Source organism: Chiloscyllium plagiosum, chromosome 39 (assembly GCF_004010195.1).
Source record: "Chiloscyllium plagiosum isolate BGI_BamShark_2017 chromosome 39, ASM401019v2, whole genome shotgun sequence".
NCBI classification, from domain to species: Eukaryota; Metazoa; Chordata; class Chondrichthyes; order Orectolobiformes; family Hemiscylliidae; genus Chiloscyllium; species Chiloscyllium plagiosum.
In genome coordinates this window covers 14,267,145-14,289,822 of record NC_057748.1, presented here as the reverse complement: position 1 = coordinate 14,289,822, position 22,678 = coordinate 14,267,145, and the positions used below count along the sequence as shown (strand labels likewise).

Below are 22,678 nucleotides of genomic sequence, written 5' to 3'. Positions count from 1 at the left end.
GATTTACCCACAGAAACAGGCATAAGCAAAGGCACTGTTTGACTTCATATGTCACTTGCTATAAGAGGAATAACCGTAACCACTCCTTATTGTAGTGTGTTCCATATCTAACCATTCTTTAAATAAAGATATTTCTCCTGCCCTCATGCTCACTTGTCTGTCAAGTGTAAACTGGAGGAACAACATCTCATCTCCAGACCAGGCACTTTATAACCTTCTGGACTTTAATGTTGACTTCAACACCTTCAACCTGTGAACCCACTCCCATTCCTTCCCTTCCTTTTAGCTTTATTTGTTACATTCTCTGTCACTGTGTCCTCTCTTCCCTCCCCCCACCCCAGTGGGATTGTCTGTCCTTTCCAGTCTGGCAGTTAGACACACCATTGTTCTCCCATTCTCACATTCAGATCGCTTAATCTGAACTATCAACATCCTTTCTCCCCCAGCACTCCAACCATCTCCCCTACTATTGCAAAAATGCTGCCCCCTCCACACTTCAGCTCTGACGATGAGTCACCTAGACTTGAACCCTTAGCTTGCTGTCTCTCCATGGATGCTGCCTGACCCGCTGTGATCTCCAGCACTTTTTGTATTCAGTTTCTCCTAAACCCTATTGTATTTATCCACAACCACCTGATGAAGGAGCAGCGCTCCGAAAGCTAGTGCTTCCAAATAAACCTATAACCTGGTGTTGTGTGATTTTTAACTTTGTACTTATCAATGATACTTCAGTGCCTAGCTCTGATTTCACCCACAAGCTGAAACATATCCTCAGTGGCTATCCTATCAACCCATTTTAATCTTAAATCTCTTGATTATAGATAATAATCATTAAAGAATGCTGTGGCTTTAATAGTTTCACCCACAAAATAACGTAAGCAAACATATTCTTGGGCGGTGGCGGTGGGGGGGGGAGTTAACTTGCAAAACATAACAGCATTTTCATAAGCAGGTAAGTAGATAAGAAAACCATTTTTCTGACGTACCAATGTGGCACCCTAATCCTGACGTCCATAACAAGGTGGTGAGGGCAATAAACAGTTGAAGTCCAAATCCTTTCATCCTTTGACGATGCTGTGAAAGCAAAAAGGAAAGTGTTCAGAAAAGATTTACAAGGATGTTGCCGGGGTGGGAGGCTTTGAGGGAGAGACTGGATAGGCTGGGGCTATTTTCTCTGGAATGTCGGAGGCTGAGGGGTGACCTTATAGAGGTTTTTAAGATCATGAGGGGCATGGATAGGATAAATATCCAAGGTCTTTTTCCCTGCCAGAGGAAGTGGTAGAGGCTGGCACAATTACAACATTTAAAAGATGGGGGCATGAATAGGAAGAGCTTAGAGCATATGAGACATAAGCTGGCAAATGGGATGAGATTTATTTAGGATATCTGGTCAGCATGGATGAGTTGGATCAAAAGTTTTGTTTCCGTGCTGTACATCACTATGACAAAACTAATTATCCTTCCTTATAACATATTTGTTCACTTTAAGAAATACAGGAATCAAGCTCACATTTCCTCTCTGGTTATCACATACACAGACCTAAACCAACATAGCCCTACTCAGACTAAGGGGGATTGACTGATTGATTTACTGTCACGTGTACCGAAGTACAGTGAAAAGCTTTGTTTATGAGCAGTACACCCAGATCATAGTAAGAAAGGAAGCACAGATCTGAAAGACTTAGACAGAGGCATATGGGTTACACTGCACTGGGTGTGCACCAGGCAAGATCATCTTTAGCAAGATCAACGTTATTTGAGGCTGGAGAGCCCATTTGTCAGTCTAATACTGGCCAGGAAGAAGCTGTTCCTGAATCTGTTGGTGTGTGTGTGTTCAGGCTTCTGTATTTCCTGCCTGATGGAAGAGGTTGTAGGAGATCTATTACTGGGAGGCAATGGGTCTTCGATGATATTGGCAGCCTTTCTGCAGCAGTGAGCTCCGTAAATGGAGTCCATGGATGGAAGATTAGCTTCCGCGATGGTCTGGGCTGTGCACACCATACAACTTATCACTGTCTCATAATCCAGAGTGCCAGGTTAATATTCTGGGAACGTGGGTTTGTATCCCACCCTGGCAGCCAATAGGTTATGAATTCAACGAATGAATTTCGTGTATGAAGTTAGACTCATCATTGGTGACAGTGACGATTAGATTAGATTCCCTACAGTGTGGAAACAGGCCCTTCGGCCCAACAAGTCCACATCGACCCTCCGAAGAGTAACCCATCCAGACCCATTCCCCCTACATTTTACCCCTGACAAATGTACCTAACACTACAGGCAATTTAGCATGGCCAATTCACCTCACCTAGACATCTTTGGACTGTGGGAGGAAACCCACGCAGACACGGGGAGAATGTGCAAACTCCACACAGACAGTTGCCCGAGGCTGGAATCGAACCCGGGTCCCTGGCGCTGTGAGGCAACAGTGCTAACCACTGAGCCATTGTGCTGCCCTTATCATTGGTTGTTGCAAAAACAACGTGAAATAATAAAAAGGCAGGAGAACGGGTGGAGATTTGTGTTTACTGATGTCATGCTTAGTTTTTAAAGATTCTTTTGAGGGATGTGGACGTCACTGGTTAGGCAAGCATTGGTCTCTCATCCCTAGTTACAAATGGTTGCTCAACAGTAAGTGGTCATCAAATGGACATTTCAGAGATTGATGCCAGTCAACAAATGAACGTGAGGAGAACAGACGGGTAACCTGCTCTGTCGGCGTGGGATGGACACCAGGTTCGTAACTGCATGAGTCCAAACAACAAAAAGTCCTCTGTATGGAGTAGACCAACAAGTATGGAGCCACTGATCAGAGATACTTAGCTGCACAAATAGTTGAAAAATTGAACTGGGATAAACCTGACCATTTGTGGGATGGGAGCAGGAGAAGGAACACCAGATTGATCATACAATCCTTGCAGTGTGGAAGCAGGCCAATCAGCCCATACTGACCCTCCTAACAGCATCGCACCCAGACCCACCCTACCTCTGCATTTTCCATAGCCCATCTATCTAGCCTGCACATCCCTGGACACAATGGGCAATGTAGCATGGCCAGTCCACCTAGCCTGCACACTATGGGCAATTTAGCATAGCCAATCCACCCTAATCTGCACATCTTTGGAATGTTGGAGGAAACTGGAGCACCCGGAGGAAACCCACATAGAGAATGTGCAAACTTCACACAGATAGTCGCCCAAGGCTGGACTTGGCACCATAGTTGCACCAAACCATAAGGCTACTCACTCATTAGAATCTGGTAGTGGTTTAACCTGAGGGTCTGAAGTGAGGGAAGAGATTGAGAAAGAAAGTCCTTCATGGTAACCTCAACCTGTGCAGGAATTGAACCCATGCTGTTAGTGTTAATTTGCATTGCAATCCAGCCAACTGAGCTTATTGATCCCACCTAATGCTTAATCAATTGAGTACAGAAAACAATGATCAGTCAACAGACTAACACGGTCAAGCACAGATCCATTAAGCTGTTCAGTAGGATAGTCAATACTAACATTTTTCCCTTCGCTCCGCAGCGTAGGAGACTGAGGGGATGATCTTATAGAGGTTTATAAAATCACGAGGGGCATAGATAACGTAAGATAGCCGACAGCTTTTGCCCATGGTCGGGTGGAAACAAGAGGGCATAGGATTATGTTGAGTGGGGAGAGATACAAAAGGGTCAGGGGGATAATCTTTTCTCAGACAGAGAGTGGAGAGTGTCTGGAATGGGCTTCCAGAGGTAGTGGTGGAGGCGAGTGCAATTTTGTCATTAAAGAAACATTTAGAAAGGGACATGGATGGGATGGGATTGGAGAGATATGGACCAAACGCAGGCAAATGGGACTAGATTAAACTGGGTGGCATGGGCATGTTGGGCCGAAGAGCCTGCTTTGATACTGTAGACCTCCATGACTCGAAGACTCATTGGTATGATTTGAGGATGTAAATGTTTGCCATAAATGAAAAGCTGACATTACTCACGTACTCAAATATTAATCCAGACTTTATTTCGCACCTTACTTACTAGCACCGCAGAAGCTGATGAAGCATGGCAAACAGGAACCGCGTGCGAAAATAGACTGGTCATTTGACTGTTATCAAAGTATTTAACATTTAGCACAGGAAACTGAACCTTGACTTTGGTGTAGTGAACAAACACGGCACAGGATACTGCTGCAGTTGGTCTTGTACCTCATCAGCTTTACCCTGTTCTTAATTTGGGATGGTTAGCTCTGTGTTTGAATTTATAATAGCCAACGCAAGCCAAAGATACACTTGTAAGATTGTCCGCTACACCCACCATTTCATCCATAGTCTCACTCCTGTCTATCTCTGTAATTTCCTCCTGCCCTATAACTCTGCGATTTCTACGTTCCTTCAATTCTTGCCTCTTGTGCCTTCCTGATACCCCCACATGATTGACCATGCCTTCAGCTGTCTTGATCTTAAGTTCTGGAATCCCAACACCTCTCTGCTTCTCTCTCCTCAATAAAGAAACTTCTTAAAAGATCTCAGAGCAAGGCTTTGGTCACCTGTCTGGTATTCCTTCATGTGGTTTGGTACCTAATGCTGTCTGATGACTCTACTGTGAAATATTTCTGGGCATGTTTTTCGACGTTAAAGGCTCTGTAGGTGGATCAAGCTACACGAGTAAAGCCAATTATGTTAAAATGCCAGAATGCTCACAGATTTGTCATGGTGCTCTGTTGCTCAATGGCAGGGTTAGACTTTTTAATTAATTGAAGGAATATTTGGTTTTCCCAAGACTTCTTTCCCTTCTCTATTCTTTCATGCAGCAATAAATACAAGCTTCAGTCTACCAGCCACACAATGACAACTGCTGAACAGAGGCAAAGAGGAAGATGTGAAGATATCGCTGGAACCATAGTGAGGCAGCCCATGTTCAAAGGCAGCAAGACGTGGCTTGGGCTGAAAAGTAACATTCGCCCAATGACCATCTCCATTAGAGAAAATCTATAACCATCATCCCATGACATTTAGTGGTGCTACCATCAATGAATACTCTACCACAAACTTCCTGGGGGTTACCATTGATTAGAAAATGAACTAAGCTAGCCATATAAATATTGTGGGTACATAGAGTGGGTCAGATACTAGGAATACTGCAGCAAGTAAATTGCCCCCGAGTCCTAAAAACCTGCCCACCATCTATAAGGCACAAGTCAGGAGTGTGGTGGAATGCTCCCCACTTGTCTGGGTACATGCAACTCCAACAACACTCAACAACCTTGACATATCTAGGAGAAAACTGTCCACTTGACTGGCACTGCATTCATAAGCATTCACTTCCTCCACCATCGATGCTCAGTGCCAACAGTGTGCACCATCCACAAGATGCACTGCAGAGATTTACCAAGGCTCCTTAGACAGCACCTTCCAAACCAATGACCATTTACATCCAGAAAGGCAACTGAAGCAGATACATGGGAACTATACAACTGTACAAGTTGCTCTCTAAGAAGAAAGTGAGGACTGCAGATGCTGGAGAGTCAGAGTCAAAAGGTGTGGTGCTGGAGAAGCACAGCAGGTCAGGCAGCATCTGAGGAGTGAGAGGAATTGACATATCAGGCAGGACCCTTCATCAGGAATGCATTCCTGATGAATGGCTTATGCCTGAAATGTCGACTCTCCTGCTCCTCAAATGCTACCTGACCTGCTGTGCTTCTCCAGCATCACAGTTTTCACCGCAGTTTCTCTCTAAGCCACTCACCATCCTGATTTGGAAACATATTGTTGTCCCTTCAGTGTCACAGGCTCAAAATCCTGGAATTCCCTCCCTAAGGGCATTGTGGGTAAACTTACGGCACATGAACTGTTGCGATTCAAGAAGGCAGCTCACACTTATCTTCTCAAGGGAAAGGAAGGACAGGCAAGACATGCTGGCCCAGCCAATTATACCCATGAATGAATAAAAAAAGGTGGCATGGTGGCACAGTGGTTAGCACTGCTTGCCTCACAACGCCAGGGACCCGGGTTCAATTCCCACCTCGGGTGACTGTCTGTGTGTAGTTTGCATGTTCTCCCCGTGTCTGTGTGGGTTTCCTCCGGGTGCCCTGGTTTCCTCCCACTATCCAAAGATGTGCAGGTCAGGTGAATTGGCCATGCTAAATTGCCCGTAGTGTTAGGTGTCTTAATCAGGGGTAAATGTAAGGGTATGTGTGGGTTACTCTTCGGAGGGTTGGTGTGGACTTGTTGGGCTGAAGGGCCTGTTTCCACACTGTAGGGAATCTTATCAAAAAAAGCAGATGGAGCTGTTCTGAGATCTGACTACATTGCTATGGCAGGTTAGGAGTTTTGATTCTGAATTTAACTTTTGCACTAGAGCTTCGTGTGCATATTGGGGAGTGAAAAATTGAAAATGTGCTGTGTGTTAACAGTCCAAACCTAACATTCACATGTTGTACCTACACATAAACCCTAGGCCCACTTCACTACCTACATCGCCCAGGATAGTGACTGGAACAGGCCAGGTGGATCTCATTGAGTATGAGATCCCAAACTGGGGCTGTTAACCTGGTCCAATCAGGGAGCTCTGGCTGACTGATATAAGCAGGAGATTCAGAGAGTCTCCTTATTTCTAGGGACTGCCTCTGAGCTGACTGGTCAGTACAAGCCATGTATTGTGCACACAAAGGGTGATTGGTTGATAGGATACCAGCCTCTGTGCAGAATGTTACTAAGCGTTCAATAGCAGACCAAAGCTCCCACCAAATTCTTGCTCTCAGCCCTCTGTGAAATGATCCCAACGCAATCCATTCCCACACAATAGCCACGATGTGGATTTGGTATTCCATTGAAGCACCCAAACCTAAATATGCCCGTTTAAAGTTAGATTGGCTCCCATCGCTAATGATCACAAAGCAAGATGTCAAATTCTCTCCTGCTGTTTGTTTACAAAATAAAGAAAGTGAAAGGCACCACATGACCTCTTTATCTATGTATCAATTCTCTCCACCTACAATGCTGCACGTCTTCTGCAAAGACTCAGCTTTACAAAACTTGATAACCCGATAATGTCTTGTGGGCGTGGAGCCCACAACACAAAGCTGAAAATTAGCACCAAAATGGAGGTTTCAGTTAGCGTTGGGCTGCTCAGTTTAGCAGCAAGCTTACTGCAGTGGCGTGGGACAGCAAGATGAAAACTTGAGTTTGAGGTTGAATTCTATTGTCACTGCAGCAGAGAGACAACTTGAGTTTGTACTGGACCACGCAATATCTGACCGATGCAAGTTGAGAATGGGATCAGACTCTTTAAATAAATTTGATTTAGAAAGTGCACAGAAGTTTAAATATAGATATCCTGTACGTTTTTCTTTTTTTTTGCTTCATAATAATCGTAAATTTAATGAGTGGACCTAAATAATGAAGGAAACAAAAACAGAAATTGCTGGAAAAGCTCAGCAGGTCTGGCAGCATCTGTGGAGAGAAATTGGAGTTAACGTTTCGAGTCCAGTGACCCTTCCTCAGAACTGATGGTAGTAATGAAGGAAAGTTTGATTGAAAGAAAAGTTAAGAAATAACTGCTTTACATAAATGGGTAATTTAATCCCAAAGGGTAACAGTATTGATGGAGGTAACCACCTGATGAAGGAGCGTCGCTCCGAAAGCTAGAACTTCCAGTGAAACCTGTTGGACTACGGCCTGGTACTGTGTGATTTTTAACTTTGTATTAACGGAGAGTGTGAGCTATTGTGCCTCGACTAATATCAGTCCAGTCCTTGATTTCCCACTAAATCATATTACTAACACTAATATGGATGAGCCATGTTTAGGCATTATGTTCTGAGGAAGCATCACTTGACTTGAAAGGTTAACCGTGATTTCTCTCCACTGGTGCTGCCAAACCTGCTGAGCTTTTCCAGCAATTGCTGTTTTGGTTCTGATTTCCAACATCTGCAGTTCTTTCGGTTTTTATCCATTACGTTTAGGAATTAGTTCTTGCTCCAAGGGCTCAATGATGAGGACAGGTTGGGTAGGTTCAGTTTGTGTTCCCTCGAGGATAACCAATGAAAGAATCTGATTGAGGTGTGTAAGCATGAAAGGTCTAAATTGAGGTGGAGTTATTCCTGGTGAAGGCAGGGAGGCGCCGCCAGAACAAAGGGGCTTGGCATTAAACTTCAGTGAAGAAGAGTAATGTCAGGAAGCAATTCTTCATGTAAAGGATGGCAGTGATTTAGAAACCTCTCACATCAATACTATATATCATAGAGTCCCTACAGTGGAAACAGGCTCTACAGCCCAACAGATCCACACCAACCCTCTGAAGAGCAACCCACCCCTCCAACCCATATTTATCCCTGACTAATGCACCTAACCTACACATGCCTTGAACACTATGGGCAATTTAGCATGACTAACCTGCACAGCTTTAGGAGGAAACTGGAGCACTCAGAGGATACCCACACAGACACGGGGAGAACATGCAGACTCCACACAGTCACTCGAGGCTGGAATCAAACCCAAGTTCCTGGCGCTGTGAGGCAGCAGTGCTGACCACTGAGCCACCAAGGCTGAGAGAGGTTGATCGGTCGGTGAATCGAGGGTTACAAGGAAAGAGCAGGAAAGTGGACAAGGGGAGTGTCAGATCAACCATGATCCCATTGAATGGTGGAGCAGGTTCAAGAGGCTGAATGGCCCACTCCTGCTCCTATCCTTTAACAGTCTGATGGAGTCAAAACGTCGTCAAGGCTAAGGATTAATTGACCATTTCAAAACTGAGATTTGGAGGCTTTTGTTAGGTAAGGAAATTCTGGTTTGAAGGTATAATCCAACTGAAGAGAGGGGCTGAATAGTCTCTGTCTGGTACACACCAGGAGTGGCAGTAGCAGATAAACTCCCTCAAATGTTACTAGCTGCGCAGTCAATGTGGATTCAATGACAGAACAGGACAGATTCCCGATTGGAAAGGAAATATGGGGGCTTGTCGCTGGGGGCAGAGTGCAGGTGAATGATCCTTCTAATGGGTCAGGTACATGAACCAAAATTGTAGGTTTAGCTTATTTGATATATTTTTTAAAAAATTAATAAGTTACACAGTTACAAGCCCAAAATAAAACTGTATTTTTTTTACATATAGAGCAAAAAGGCAATATTGGAGAAAGCACAAACAGAACATTATGTACCCGGAATCTGCTTCTGCCTGGTAGATGTTCCTTCTGGTGAAATCCTACCTTTCATGATTGGTAATGAAGTGGCCATAGGCTATAATACAAAGCAGGGCGAAAGTGGGTACTGCAGATGCTAGAGATTAGAGTCAAGATCAGAGTGGTGCTGGAAAAGCACAGCAGGTCAGGCAGCATCTGAGGAGCAGGACAATCAATGTTTCCGCAAAAACATTTCCATGATGAAGGGCTTTTGTCCAAAACGTCGATTTTCCTGCTCCTCGGATGCTGCCTGACCTGCTGTGCTTTTCCAGCACCACTCTGATCTTGATTATAATACAAAGCAGCAAAGGTATCCCCTAACTGGTATTATTATGGGAGATACAGGCAGTGCTGGTACTGAGGAAGGGATTCATTGCCTGAGGCGGAGAGAGTGAGGTGATGTCTTGTCAATGAGATGTTATTCTGAGGTCCCAGTCATCTCAAATGGGGCCAAAGTGATCCCAAAGGCATGAGGAAAAGCAAGGGAGCTCTCCTGGATTCTTCAATCAGCGTCACTAAAAGTTGGTTCTCTTGATCAGGATGTGGGCTCTTGCTGTGCACAGATTGGCTGCCACATTTTCTACATTCCAGCAGTGATGACACTCCGAAGAAACTTCATCAAACTGTAACACGCTTTGGGATTGCCCCAGGCTGTGAGAGGTGCTACACAAATGTAAGTTGTCCTTTGTCTGTAGCAGGTTACAGAATCTTCCAAAAAACTGGGACCGCCCAAACATTGATGTGATGAAGAGAAATAAGAAGACTAGCAGCCAACCCTAAGTGATTTCAGTAAAGAGTTAAAGGCTGGGGTTTTATGGGGGCACTTGGATAAATGTTATTCTATTTCAGAATGTTTTCTGTTTCAATGGTTTCCCCTTCAACCGTCTCTCACTGGGAGGACTTGGTGTGTGTTTACACTGTCAGTGCCACCAAGCCTACTCAGCATTTAACAGGTTAACTCTGTCACTTCCTGTTATGTAACCAGACTGAACGACATCGATGGTGATTGACAGGACAATTATATCAGAGCCTCTCATCATGAGGGACTCTCAGCTACTGCTTTTGTTGACATTTGTCAGCTCTCAAAGCCATTTGATACACACATGTTGTACCCACAAGTGCTTCACTGTTGTGCGCTGTCGGGTGAAAAATTAGCAACGCTTTCATAGAATCAGAGAATCCTAGGATGGTTACAGCACAGAATGAGGCCATTTGGCTAATCATGTTGCCACTGGCCCTCTGCAAGAGCACCTTACCTAGTCCCACTAACTTACAGTTTTCAGGTATTTATTTGAAAGGCTGGGTTGAATCTACTCTCCCACTCTCTCAGGCAGTGAACCCTAGATCCTAATCTCTTAAATCTGCCTCTCCTACCCTCTCAGACAATGGACCCTCGATCCTAATCTCTTAAATCTACTCTCCTTTGAGTGGGTGGCACGGTGGCACAGTGGTTAGTGCTGTTGCCTCACAGCGCCTGAGACCCGGGTTCAATTCCCGCCTCAGGCGACTGACTGTGTGGAGTTTGCACGTTCTCCCTGTATCTGCGTGGGTTTCCTCCCACGGTCCAAAGATGTGCAGGTCAGGTGAATTGGCCGTGCTAAATTGCTCGTAGTGTTAGGTATAGGGGTAAATGTAGGGGTATGGGTGGGTTGCGCTTTGGCGGGTTGGTGTGGACTTGTTGGGCCGAAGGGCCTGTTTCCACACTGTAATGTAATCTATTCTAATCTACACTCTCAGGCAATGGACTCGAGATCCTAATCTTGTAAATCTACCTCTCCTGCACTCTCAGGCAGTGAACCCTAGATTCTAATATCTTAAATCTACCTCTCCTACACTCTCAGGCTATGTGTGTAGATCTTAACCTCTCATTGTGCAAAATAACTTTTCCACTGTTAGCTTTAAATCTTCAACCAATCATTTAAATGGACAAATCCTTGAATTCTTGACTCATTTGCTAACTGGAATAGTTTAATCTCTCTATCTACTCTGCCCGGAACTCCTGTCATGATTTAAAAAGCCTTGATCTCTTCTTCTCAAAGTGGAAAAATGCCTGTCTCACTGGAGCGGCGACATCAGTAAAATCCCTGGAATGTTTTCTGGATGCTACATAATTCCTTCACATTCTTCCTCAACTGTGACGCTCAGAATTGGACACAATGGTTGAGGATGAGGCTGAACCAATGTTTTATAAAGGTTTATCCTCACGTTATGAATAGGCAAGATAGAAGCAGGGAGGTTGTTTCCACTGGTGGGTGAAACTGGAACTAGGCCACACAGCCTCCAAATAAGGGGGGGGGAGCAGATATGGACTGAGTTCAGGAGGAACTTCTTCACCCAAAGGATTGTGAATCGATGAAATTCCCTGCTCAATGAAGCAGTTGAGGCTACTTTGTTGAATGTTTTTAAGGCAAACATAGACAGATGTTTGAACAGTTAAGGAGTTAAGGGTTAGGGTGAGTGGGCGGGTAAGTGGAGCTGAGTCCACAATAAAGATCAGCCATGATCTTATTGAATGTGGAGCAGGCTCGAGGGACCAGATGGCCTATTCCTGCTCCTACTTCTTATGTTCTAAAGTGTTCTATTTTCCAATTTTATTTACCTAATTCCATCTCTTACAGCACTGCCACTGTTTTCGAGCTGAACACAGCTATGACTCAGTAATCATCGTCATAGAGTCATCCAGCACAGAAACAGACCCTTCGATCCAACCATCCATGCTGATCATAACCCTCCAAATACTTTATCCATGTGCTTATCCAAGTGTCTTTCAAATGTTGTAAGTGGACCTGCATCCATCACTTCCTCTGGAAGTTCATTTCACACATAAACCACGATCTCTATAAAAAAATTGCCCCTCCTGTCTTTTTCAAATTTTTCTCCTCTCACCTTAAAAATATGCCCTTTAGTCTCAAAACCACCCACTGTAGGGAAAAAGACACCTGCCATTCACCTTATCTATACTTCTTTTGATTTTATAAATCTCTACAAGATCACCTCTCAACCTCTGAAGTCCATTGAAGTCCCAGGGCGAAAGTGAGTACTGCGGATACTGGAGATCAGGGTCAAGATTAGTGTGGTGCTGGAAAAGCACAGCAGGTCAGGCAGTATCCGAGGAGCAGGAAAAGCGATGTTTCAGGCAAAAATCCTTAATCAGGAATGGTGATGAAGGGCTTTTGCCCGAATCATCGATTTTCCTGCTCCTCGGATGCTGCCTGACCTGCTGTGCTTTTCCAGCACCACTTTAATCTTGACTGAAAAAGGTCCCAGCCTCTCCTTATAGCATACACCCTCCTTTCCCAGCAACATCCTGGTAAATCTCTTCTGAAGCCTCTCCAGCTTAATAATATCCTTAACAGGGCGATCAGAACTGCATACAGTATTTCACAAGAGACCTCACCATTGTCCTGTACAACCTCAGCATGATGTCCCAACTCCTGTACTCAAAGGTCTGAGCAATGAAGATAAGTGAGCTAAATACCTTCTTAACCACCTTTTCTATGTGTGATGCAAACTCCAAAGAACTATGTACCTGAACCCCTAGGTCTCTCTGTTCTACAACAATACCCAAAACTTGAAAACTTTGATTAGGATTTAAAATCAAATCTGCATGTGCAATTACCTATATACATGAACAGTGCTTTAACAACAAGAATTTACATTTATGGATTAGGATTTAAAATCAAATCAGCATGTGTGATTACCCACATACATGTACAGTGCTTCAGCAACAAGAACTCACATTTATGTAGCCTCCTTTAACATAATTAGCGCTGCTTTGGTGTGGCATTCCTTTGCTGTGTTGTATTGAGTGATCTCATGTACAATTCAGCAACACTTAAATCATTTAAACGGGCATTGGATAGGCAAATGGAGGATAGTGGGCTAGTGTAGGTTAGGTGGGCTTGGATCGGCGCAACATCGAGAGCCAAAGGGCCTGTACTGCGCTGTATTTTTCTATGTTCTATGTTCTATGTTACTGTTGTAAGATTATCACAAGTGTTTTAAAGGTTTATCAAACAAGATTTGACACAAAACCATGCAAAAAGAAAATAATTAAGAGCTTGGCATTGAGTACTGCTGAAAATGGACATTCTATTGAAGCATTTTATCTTGCACTCAGCAGGACCCTTTGCAAATATACCAAGTAAGAAGAAAGCCAACGTTATTTCAGCAATACTCAAAACTATAATAGGATGGGTTTTTGCACAGTGAGAGGTTTTGAGGGATGGTTTGCTGGAGAAAAGAGAGGAGATGAGGTGGAGAGGTTTCAGAACAAGATTGCGCAGCATACAGCTTGAGGCAGCTGAATGCTGTGGGAGAAGTAAAGGAAACTAGGGACATGCAACACGCCCGTATTTGAAACACGAGAAGATCTCTGAGGTTTGAAGGATGCTTCAGAAACGGGGAGAGGTGGAGGGATTTAAATACAAGAGTCATCGCTTTGGATTGGAAGCCATTTTCAGTCGACGGGAAGAAGTGCAATGGATGAGCAGGACAACAAATGAGAGTTAGGATGTGTGATATGAACATGAAGTCAAAACGCGTGGCGCTGGAAAAGCACAGCCAGTCAGGTAGCATCCGAGGAGCAGGAGAGTCGATGTTTTGGGCATAAGCTCTTAATCAGGAATGTATTCCTGATGAAGGGTCCTCCCTGGAATGTCGATTCTCCTGCTCCTCGGATGCTGCCCGACCGGCTCTGCCACATTTTTTGACTCTGATCTCCAGCATCTGCAGTCCTTACTTTCGCCCTGATATAAACATGAAATCAAGTCTGTAATTTTCAGACAACACAGCTTTCTCAAATTATTTTCGTTCATTCATAGGATCAGGATGTCACTAGCTGGATCAGCATTTATTGCCCAGAGGGCAGTTAAGAGTCAACCACATTGCTGTGGATCTGTAGTCACATGTAGGCCAGACCAGGTAATGACGGCACTAAAAACAAAATGCTGGAGACCACAGTGGTTCAGGATGGCAGATTTCCTACTCATTAACAAACCACTTGGGGTCTTCCAACAATCAGTTCAGATTCACTCTTAGACTCTTAATTCCAGATTTTTATCCAATTTCCACCATCTGCCATGGCAGGATTTGAACCCAGGTGCCTAGAACATTGGCTGGATTAACAGGTCCGGCAATAATACCACTAAACCATCATCGCCCCGATCAAGAGTACTTTTGTCTGAAAATGAACAGTTACTGTGTGCTGAGTTTTTATAACAGCAAAGGTTGCCGCCAATAATAATGCGGTCTCCATGGTGCTGTCACTATGTTTTCATGACTGCATGACCTCTGTTCCTTCTAGCTTGTTATTGAAATTTGATCTGTGGAATGGTCATAGAGTCATAGAGATGTACGGCATGGAAACAGACCCTTTGGTCCAACCCGTCCATGCTAACCAGATATCCTAACCCAATCTAGTCCCACCTGCCAGCACCCGGCCCATATCCCTCCAAACCCTTCCTATTCATATACCCATCCAAATGCCTCTTAAATGTTGCAATTGTACCAGCCTACACCACTTCCTCTGGCAGCTCATTCCATACACGTACCACCCTCTGTGTGAAAATGTTGCCCCTTAGGCCTCTTTTATATCTTTCCCCTCTCACCTTAAACCTATGCCCTCTAGTTCTGGACTCCCTGACCCCAGGGAAAAGACTTTGCCTATTTACCCTATACATGCCCCTCATAATTTTATAAACCTCTATAAGGTCACCCCTCAGCCTCCGACGCTCCAGGGAAAACAGCCCCAGCCTGTTCAGCCTCTCCCTATAGCTCAAATCCTCCAACCCTGGTAACATCCACAGGACTGATACAGGTAAAAAATGGAGCGAAGAAGCAAAGGGAGACAAGAGTTATATGCAAATTCTTAAAAGTGCCAATGCAGGGCATAGACGAGAATTGGCTAAGTGCTAGAGTTCATTTTTAGATAGATGAGAGGCCATGATAAACCTAAACAGAATCTTCGCCACACCACACTTGCAGAACAACATGCAGCCCACTGGGCACCATTGTATGAAACAGGGCAGGAAGCCTAGAAATAATGTGACAAATAAATCATAACATCACAACAAAATGTATTTACCAGTAAAGGCTAAAAAAGACTGGGACTCTCTTTTTTCTTGATGAAAGAGAAGGCTGAGGTATGCCACAATTAAGACGGTTTGATGGGCTGGATGTAGAAATGTTGTTTTACTTGTGGGATATTTGACACCACGTTTGAAACGTCGATTTTCCTGCTCCTCGGATGCTGCCTGACATGCTGTGCTTTTCCAGCACCACTCTGATCTAAACCCTAAATTGTACACAGCATCCAGGGATGTGTAGATGGGTTCACCATTGGGAGAAAGTGAGGACTGCGGATGCTGGAGATGCAGAGTCGAAAAGTGTGGCGCTAGAAAGCACAGCAGGTCAGGCAGCATCTGAGGAGCAGAAGAGTTGACATTTCAGGCATAAGTTCTTCATCATGAATGGAGATAGGTCTGGATGGGATGCTCTTTGGAGGGTCAGTGTGGATTTGTTGGGCCAAATGGCCTGTTTCCACACTGTAGGAATTCTAAATTCTAATTCTGGAACTGAGTAGTTTCTGTGTGTTCATTGACTCTGCACAACATGTAATTCTGTGTATCCCACCACGTTTAATATGCTGCCCTAACCCTGTTTTGCACGGTCTCTTGCTCACTGCACATTTACATTGTCTCTACCTAGGAGTCAGCAGACGAGGGAGGCTATAGGTTTGAATTTAGCTGAGGAACCGACTGTTCTAAAAGTATCCACAAACACAAAGTTAAGTCTCTGATGTATATAGAAAGCATGCAAGATCAAAGCAGGAAACGATTGGTGTTATTCTTAGTATTGTAAAGCATCATGTTAAAGGATTTGTATCACACCTGTCAGCACCCTGGGCCGTCCCAAAGTGTTTCAGAATTAATTCGGTACTTTTGAATTGTGGTTGTAATGTAGGAGACACGATAACTAACTTCCACACAGCAAATCCTCAGAAGCAGCAAATGATGAGAACAGAAAAATTGCTGAAGACCACAACAGAGCTGAAAATGTGTTGCTGGAAAAGCGCAGCAGGTCAGGCAGCATCCAGGGAACAGGAGAATCGACGTTTCGGGCATGAGCCCTTCTGCTGCGCTTTTCCAGCAACACATTTTCAGCTCTGATCTCCAGCATCTGCAGACCTCACTTTCTCCTTGAAGACCACGACAGATCAGGCAGCATCCACCGAAAGTCGATTCGAAATGTGAGCTTGCTCTTTCTCCATGGATGCTGCCTGACCTGCTGGGATCTCCAGCATTTATTGTTTTCAGTACAGGTTCCAGCAGTTGTAGTAAGTTTCTCTGACTAAGTGATGAGAAAATCTGTTCTTGGTGATGCTAGTTCAGGGATATTATTGTGGAGCCCTCCCAAACTTCTTTGAATAGTGCTACGGGATGTTTTACATCAATGGACAGCGTGGCTTAGGCCTTACTTTAAGATGGCACCGATCTGGATACATCACGGCTTGGTATGGCAACTGCTCTGCCCAGGACCATTAGAAAGTACAGAGAGTTGTGAACACAGCCCAGTCCATCACACAAACCAACCTTCCATCCATTGACTCCACCTACACTTCCCACTGCCTCGGGAAGGGATAATCAAAGACCCCTTCCACCCTGGTTATAATCCCTTCCAACCTCTTCCATTGGGCAGAAGGTACAGAAGCTTAAACACATGTACCAACAGATTCAAGAACAGCTTCTTCCGCGCTGTTATTAGACATCTAAATGGACCACTCAAATTTTAAATTTCAAATTTCAAATTCCAAATTCTGAATGGAACTCTCAAATTTTATAGTTAATGTTTACCTCGCTCTCTGTGCACCTTCTCTGCTGCCGTAGCGTTGTATTCCTTGCTCTATTCTATTACCCCAATGCACTTTGTACGGTCTGGTCTGCCTGTACTGCATGCAAAACAAAACTTTTCACTGTACCCAGGTACATATGACAATAATAAGCCAAATCAAAAACACCAGTGGAGTGTGGGGATGAAATGACTTAGCTGGAGGGTTAGTGGTAGGTGAGATGTCGGTACCACTGTCCAGCACAGTCCCTGTTCTGTTATTATATATATCCAGAGGCATTAGCTCTGTTTCTGAGCAGTTGGGAATTAATCCGACACAAGCTTCAGCAGCCATACTGCGTGCAAGTATAAAAGAAAGATTTTACAAGGAAGTTGCCAAGTTAGATTGTCTGAGCTGAAGGGAAAAGCTGAATTGGCTGGGGCTATACTTTCTGGAGTGTCAGAGGCTGTGCGAACAGTGACCTTTATAAAATCATGAGCAGCATAGATGGGGTGAATAGCCAAGATTCTTTTTCACAGGGAGGGGAGTCCAAAACTAGAGGACATAGGTTTAGGGTGAGAGGAGAAAGATTCAAAAGGGACCTAACGGGCAACTTTTTCACGCAGAGGATGGTGTGTGTGTGGAACGAGCTGCCAGACGAAGTGGTGGAGGCTGGTACAATAACAGCATTTAAAAGGCATCTGGATGGATATATGAATAGGACGGGTTTAGAGAGATATGGGCCATGTGCTGGCAAATGGGAAAAGATTAATTTAGGATATCAGGTTGGCATGGACGAGTTGGACTGAAGGCTCTGTTTCCATGCTGTACATCTCTGTGACTCTATGATTCTCTAAAGCCTGTTGGTTTATCTGTCCTGAGCCCAGACCTGGGATATTAGGGAACCCTGAGAAGATCGTAACTTTTATCTGCTAATAAAGTGGAAGATGCTGCAAACGCAAGTGTTTCTTTCTCTGAACATGGTAATTCACTCATTTATTGTTTTTCTTCCCACTTCTTGTGTACGGAAATGGTTCTGAAAGGATTAATGCAGGAGGTTGCATTAAGATACACCAAATTTGATGAAGTCTCATACTCTTGAGCATAGAATCAAACTCAAAACCCCAAGGGATTAGATATATCACCCCTGACTGTTATTAGTCTTAGCAAATTTGCTGAACGAGCCAATGTAACTTGAACCTTTTGCTATCAAGCAGCAAACTACATCTTGTTGTCAAGACAAGCGCCTCTTCATGTTAAAACTCACTTGTTGTTTATCATCTATTTCTGTTAATTCAACAGGCCCACAGGTATAGAAAGGGGGATTGGTGTCAGAACTTTAACCCAACCACAGGCTACAGTGCCTGGCTTTGCAAGCAGATTACAATTTTGACCTCACGTACTTTCTTACACACTTGTGAACACTTGCACAGCAAATGTCAGACATGTGGTTTCCCTTCAAGGACATATGGATAACATTCGGATCGGCTTTTCTTTGACCACAAAACCCAACAGCTTGCTGGGAGCCAGTTTGTTAGGTTCACCCCTGCCTGTCCCTCCTGATGCTGCCTGGCTTGCTGTGTTCTTCCAGCCTCCTGCCTGTCCCTCCTGATGCTGCCTGGCTTGCTGTATTCTTCCAGCCTCTTACTTGTCAACTTTGGATTCCAGTATCTGCAGTTTTTTTGTCTCTAACCAGAGATGTAGTGGAGGCAGGGTCAATTGAGGCATTCAAGAGGGCAATGAATAATATTTTGAGTAGAAACAAAGAGATACAGAAAGGCAGAAAAATGATATGCAATCACAATACATGTTGGGGAGTCAGTGCTGATAAAATGGGCCGAATGACTTCTTTCTGCACTGTAACGACTCTGAGATTTTGGGGCTTGTGGTTCCATGGAGAAAGATGGATGGAAGAAACACTGATAACTTTCAGATGGGCGACAACTGTGAACCCCCAGGCTTCTCTTTCACATCTCATTGCAGAAGAGCTGGTTACTGTGGAGCTTTGGCAGAGACACAAGTTAGATTGGAATGCCGGCATTGCTTCTGAGAAAAAAAAGACACTGGGATGGAGAGGAATAGGACTAGGGAAAAGAGAAGGAAGCATATCCCACCTTAGCCATTTGCAGACCATTAGATGGTCTAATTGTTCGCATCTTGGCCAAGATCCTCTGGCAAAAGAAGCTCAACAAAAGAGACAACGAGAAAGAGAAAGAGAGAGAAGAGGTACGAGCGAACTGTTGCTGAGGTAAACAGAACAGTTAATACACAGATGTGCTGCTTCCAATCAACACTTATTATTTCCTGTTTTCTTACCATCAAGTTGCCACAAAGCCACAAAATATTCAAATAACCCCAATAAAAAATTGTCACTGAGCATTTTACATGCGTCTGAACAAAGAAATATTTAACTCTTTTGAAGCTCTGGGATAGTTGAGATACTTTGCTTTAAAATACAAGATCTTCTCCTCATTACATGAGGTGAATTGGCCATGCTAAATTGCCCGTAGTGTTAGGTGCAGGGGTAAATGTAGGGGAATGGGTCTGGGCGGGTTGTGCTTCGGCGGGTCGGTGTGGACTTGTTGGGCCGAAGGGCCTGTTTCCACTCTGTAATGTAATGTAATGTAATCTAATCTAATCTAATATACCGCATGAGAATAGTTTCTGTTCTGGACCCATTCTTGCTTTCAATGCCTAGCCCATTGTACCATCTCTGCCCTCTCTGTGATAGATTTCCCAGACCTCCTTGAATTCTGGAGTTGTGAGCATCCTAATTATAATTGACCCATTATGGATGATCAGGATTCTGATGGAGGAATGGTAGATAGAGTCTCCTGCTGGAAGTCGGGCCCCCATCTCTTCGATTTCCATCAGAACCCATTTTTAGGAAATCACAAGTGGGATTTAACTCCCACACGTGGGGAACTCAGCAGGGCCATTTGAAACATGCTGAGTACAAAACGAACACATCTTCACCGAAGCAAAGGTTGTAAATTGTAATGTGATAACAACGGATATTCAAACAAGTTATAAATAGTCTTGACGGTGGATAAGATCTGTGGAATTGCTGTAGTGTCCAGCTATTTAAAGGATAACCATTAAACATTGGAAGAATGCTGCCTACCTGTGTTTCTGAGAGTTCTATTCTAATAATTTCAATAGCTGTTTTTGACATCATCCGAAGTGCTAGCATTAAGGTATTATTAATGGTTGACTGTTCTCCACAATCCACCATTATCACAGTTGTGGGGGGGGGGGGAAGGTTATTGATTGACAGCTCTAGGAAGTTACTAAAGAACTAGCTGTCTTTAATTCGGAGCCATAATTGTTTTTACGTAAGTGATTAAATGCTTGAGTAAATGAAACATATTGAATCTGCTTTCATGAATGAGAGTACTCTGATTAGATTAGATTCTCTACAATATGGAAACAGGCCCTTTGGCCCAGCAAGTCCACACTGGCCCTCCGAAGATTAACCCACCCAGACCATTTCCCCTACCCTATGTTTACCCCTAACTAACCCTATAGGCAATTTAGCATGGGCTGATTCACCTGACCTGCACAGCTTTGGATTGTGGGAGGAAACCCATACAGACACGGGGAGAATGTGCAAACTCCACACAGGCAGTCACCCGAGGTGGGAAGTGAGCCCGGGTCCCTGGTGCTGTGAGGCCGCAGTTCTAACCACTGAGCCACAATCCCACCCCAATTACTGTTGAGTAAAGTCCACAATGGACATTTAGAATTTTGTTTTATTTCATTTCAACATGGCTCCCAATGGTTGCCCCATTGTGGAGTTGGTGGGTGGGTGTGGGGGTAAAAGATGTGAGAGAGAGGGTATTTAGCATGTAATGTGTGTGCTTGTGTGGTGGCAAAGGGAGGGCAAGACTTAGCACTAAGTCAGTGTAGGGGCTATAGAGGCCTGTGGGCTTGGGTGGAGACACTTGAGTTGTCATGGAACATATGAGAAGCCATTCGTCAGTTGGCATGGATGGCCATGGGAACTGGGTGTGGGATGTTTGAGTTGAGGGTTGGAGGAGGAAGTCAGAAAGAACACAAATGGGCCTTAAAAACAGTTGGCTCAGCACTTGGCAGTCTCTGTGGCTGCCTCCGACTTGCATCCCAGAGAAACGGGCCTGAATCCATATCGCTCCCAGTGCCTGGGAATGATTATTCATCCTTTCCATCTTGTCCTCTCTGAGATAGATGCAGCAAGCTGAGACATTTACCAGATTGGTACAAAGACCTTAGGAACAAAAATCCAGGCCAATGTCTTCAGGATATTTGTTGGGGGTCAAATTTCATCTGATTTACCCTGTGAAATGTCTTGGTTTTACAACATTAAGGGTGTTACATAACTGCAGGTTAAAGTTATTAATACCTTACTCTAAACTTCTGTCCTATCTGCTTTTCTACCAGTTTCTTCTGATTTCTATGGGTGTCCTTTCTGTTCAGACTCAGCTTGGCTTAGACTTTTCCTTATTGTAATGAGACCTTCGGCAGCAATGATGATGGTGGGCAGTGAGCAAAGGAGCTAAGGCATTCACCAGGACATCCACCTGCAGGTGGAGGCAGTGAGGGAGGGCAGCTGGGTCAGTTGAATGGACTCTTGCTGGAAGATGGTGGAAAGAGGACCGATGGGAAAGGGATGCAGATCGACAAAGGATTCCTCAGCTCAGAATAACCAGCAAGGCTTGGTCCTGGTACATACTAAAAAAGTTATGATGTGGGATCACTGGACTCAAAATGTTAACTCCTTTTTTTCTCTCCACAGATGCTGCCAGACCTGCTGAGTTTCTCCAGCAATTTCTCTTTTTGTTTCAGATCTTATTTTTATTTTCTCCTGTAAATAGTCCCCGGTTTATCCTTAATTTCCCTTCTTGATGCCAAGTAGAATAAAGAATTCCACCTCACGGGCTTTGTGCCGTGTGTTCAAATCTCATGTTGCATTTCAATTTACTGAACTGACTATCATCTTAAACTCTAAGGAGATAATTTCCTGACCCACGGATAAAAGCCAGTGGAAAATGGTGCATGGTCAGGAAAGTGAACGGGGGTTGGATTTACTGCAGAACAAAATTAAAATGCAGTCCTTCACACACATGAGGTAGCTCTGAACGCAGAGGAATTTGACCCTGTGCATCTATGACTGGTGGAGGAACAATAGGATAGAGTTGAGGATTTAGGGGAGGGGTCCAAGAGCACAGGAAGTGGATGAGTTTGGGACATTACAGTAATTTCATGCACATACTATCTTTCAAAGTGAGTACTTGTGGGTGTGAAGTAGGTTGACTTTCACTCCTATACTTATGAACACATATTCAGTGTGAGAACATTCACTGTATTTTCATCATTTTTATGTTTAATCTTTTGGTTTAGAGCTGTGAACTGGGAATTGCAAACTGAGAATTATTGTTGGATTTTGGGAGAGTTTGTTGTAAGAAGAAAGAACATTAAGTCACAGAGATGTCCAGCATGGAAACAGACCCTTCGGTCCAACACATCCATGCTGACCAGATATCCTAAATTAATCTAGTCTCAGTTGCCAGCACTTGTCCCACATGCCTCTCAACCCTTCCTGTTCGTTTACCCATCCAGATGTCTTTTAAATGCTGTAATTGTACCAGCCTCCACCATTTCCTCTGGCAGCTCATTCTTTACATGCACCACCCTCTGTGTGAAAAAGTTG

General features: G+C 44.1%; 1 protein-coding gene across 4 annotated transcripts in view; it reads right to left on the bottom strand.

Annotated features, from left to right (window-relative positions):
• Positions 1-22,678, bottom strand: part of LOC122542254 (interleukin-2 receptor subunit beta-like) — a 113,171-nt gene that overhangs the window by 39,363 nt on the left and 51,130 nt on the right. For all 4 annotated transcript variants that reach the window (XM_043679798.1, XM_043679797.1, XM_043679799.1 and 1 more), the window contains one exon: positions 987-1,074. In XM_043679798.1, the coding sequence (XP_043535733.1) occupies positions 987-1,062 (76 nt within the window). In that variant the 5' untranslated portion in view covers positions 1,063-1,074. The remainder of the gene's footprint in view (positions 1-986; positions 1,075-22,678) is intronic.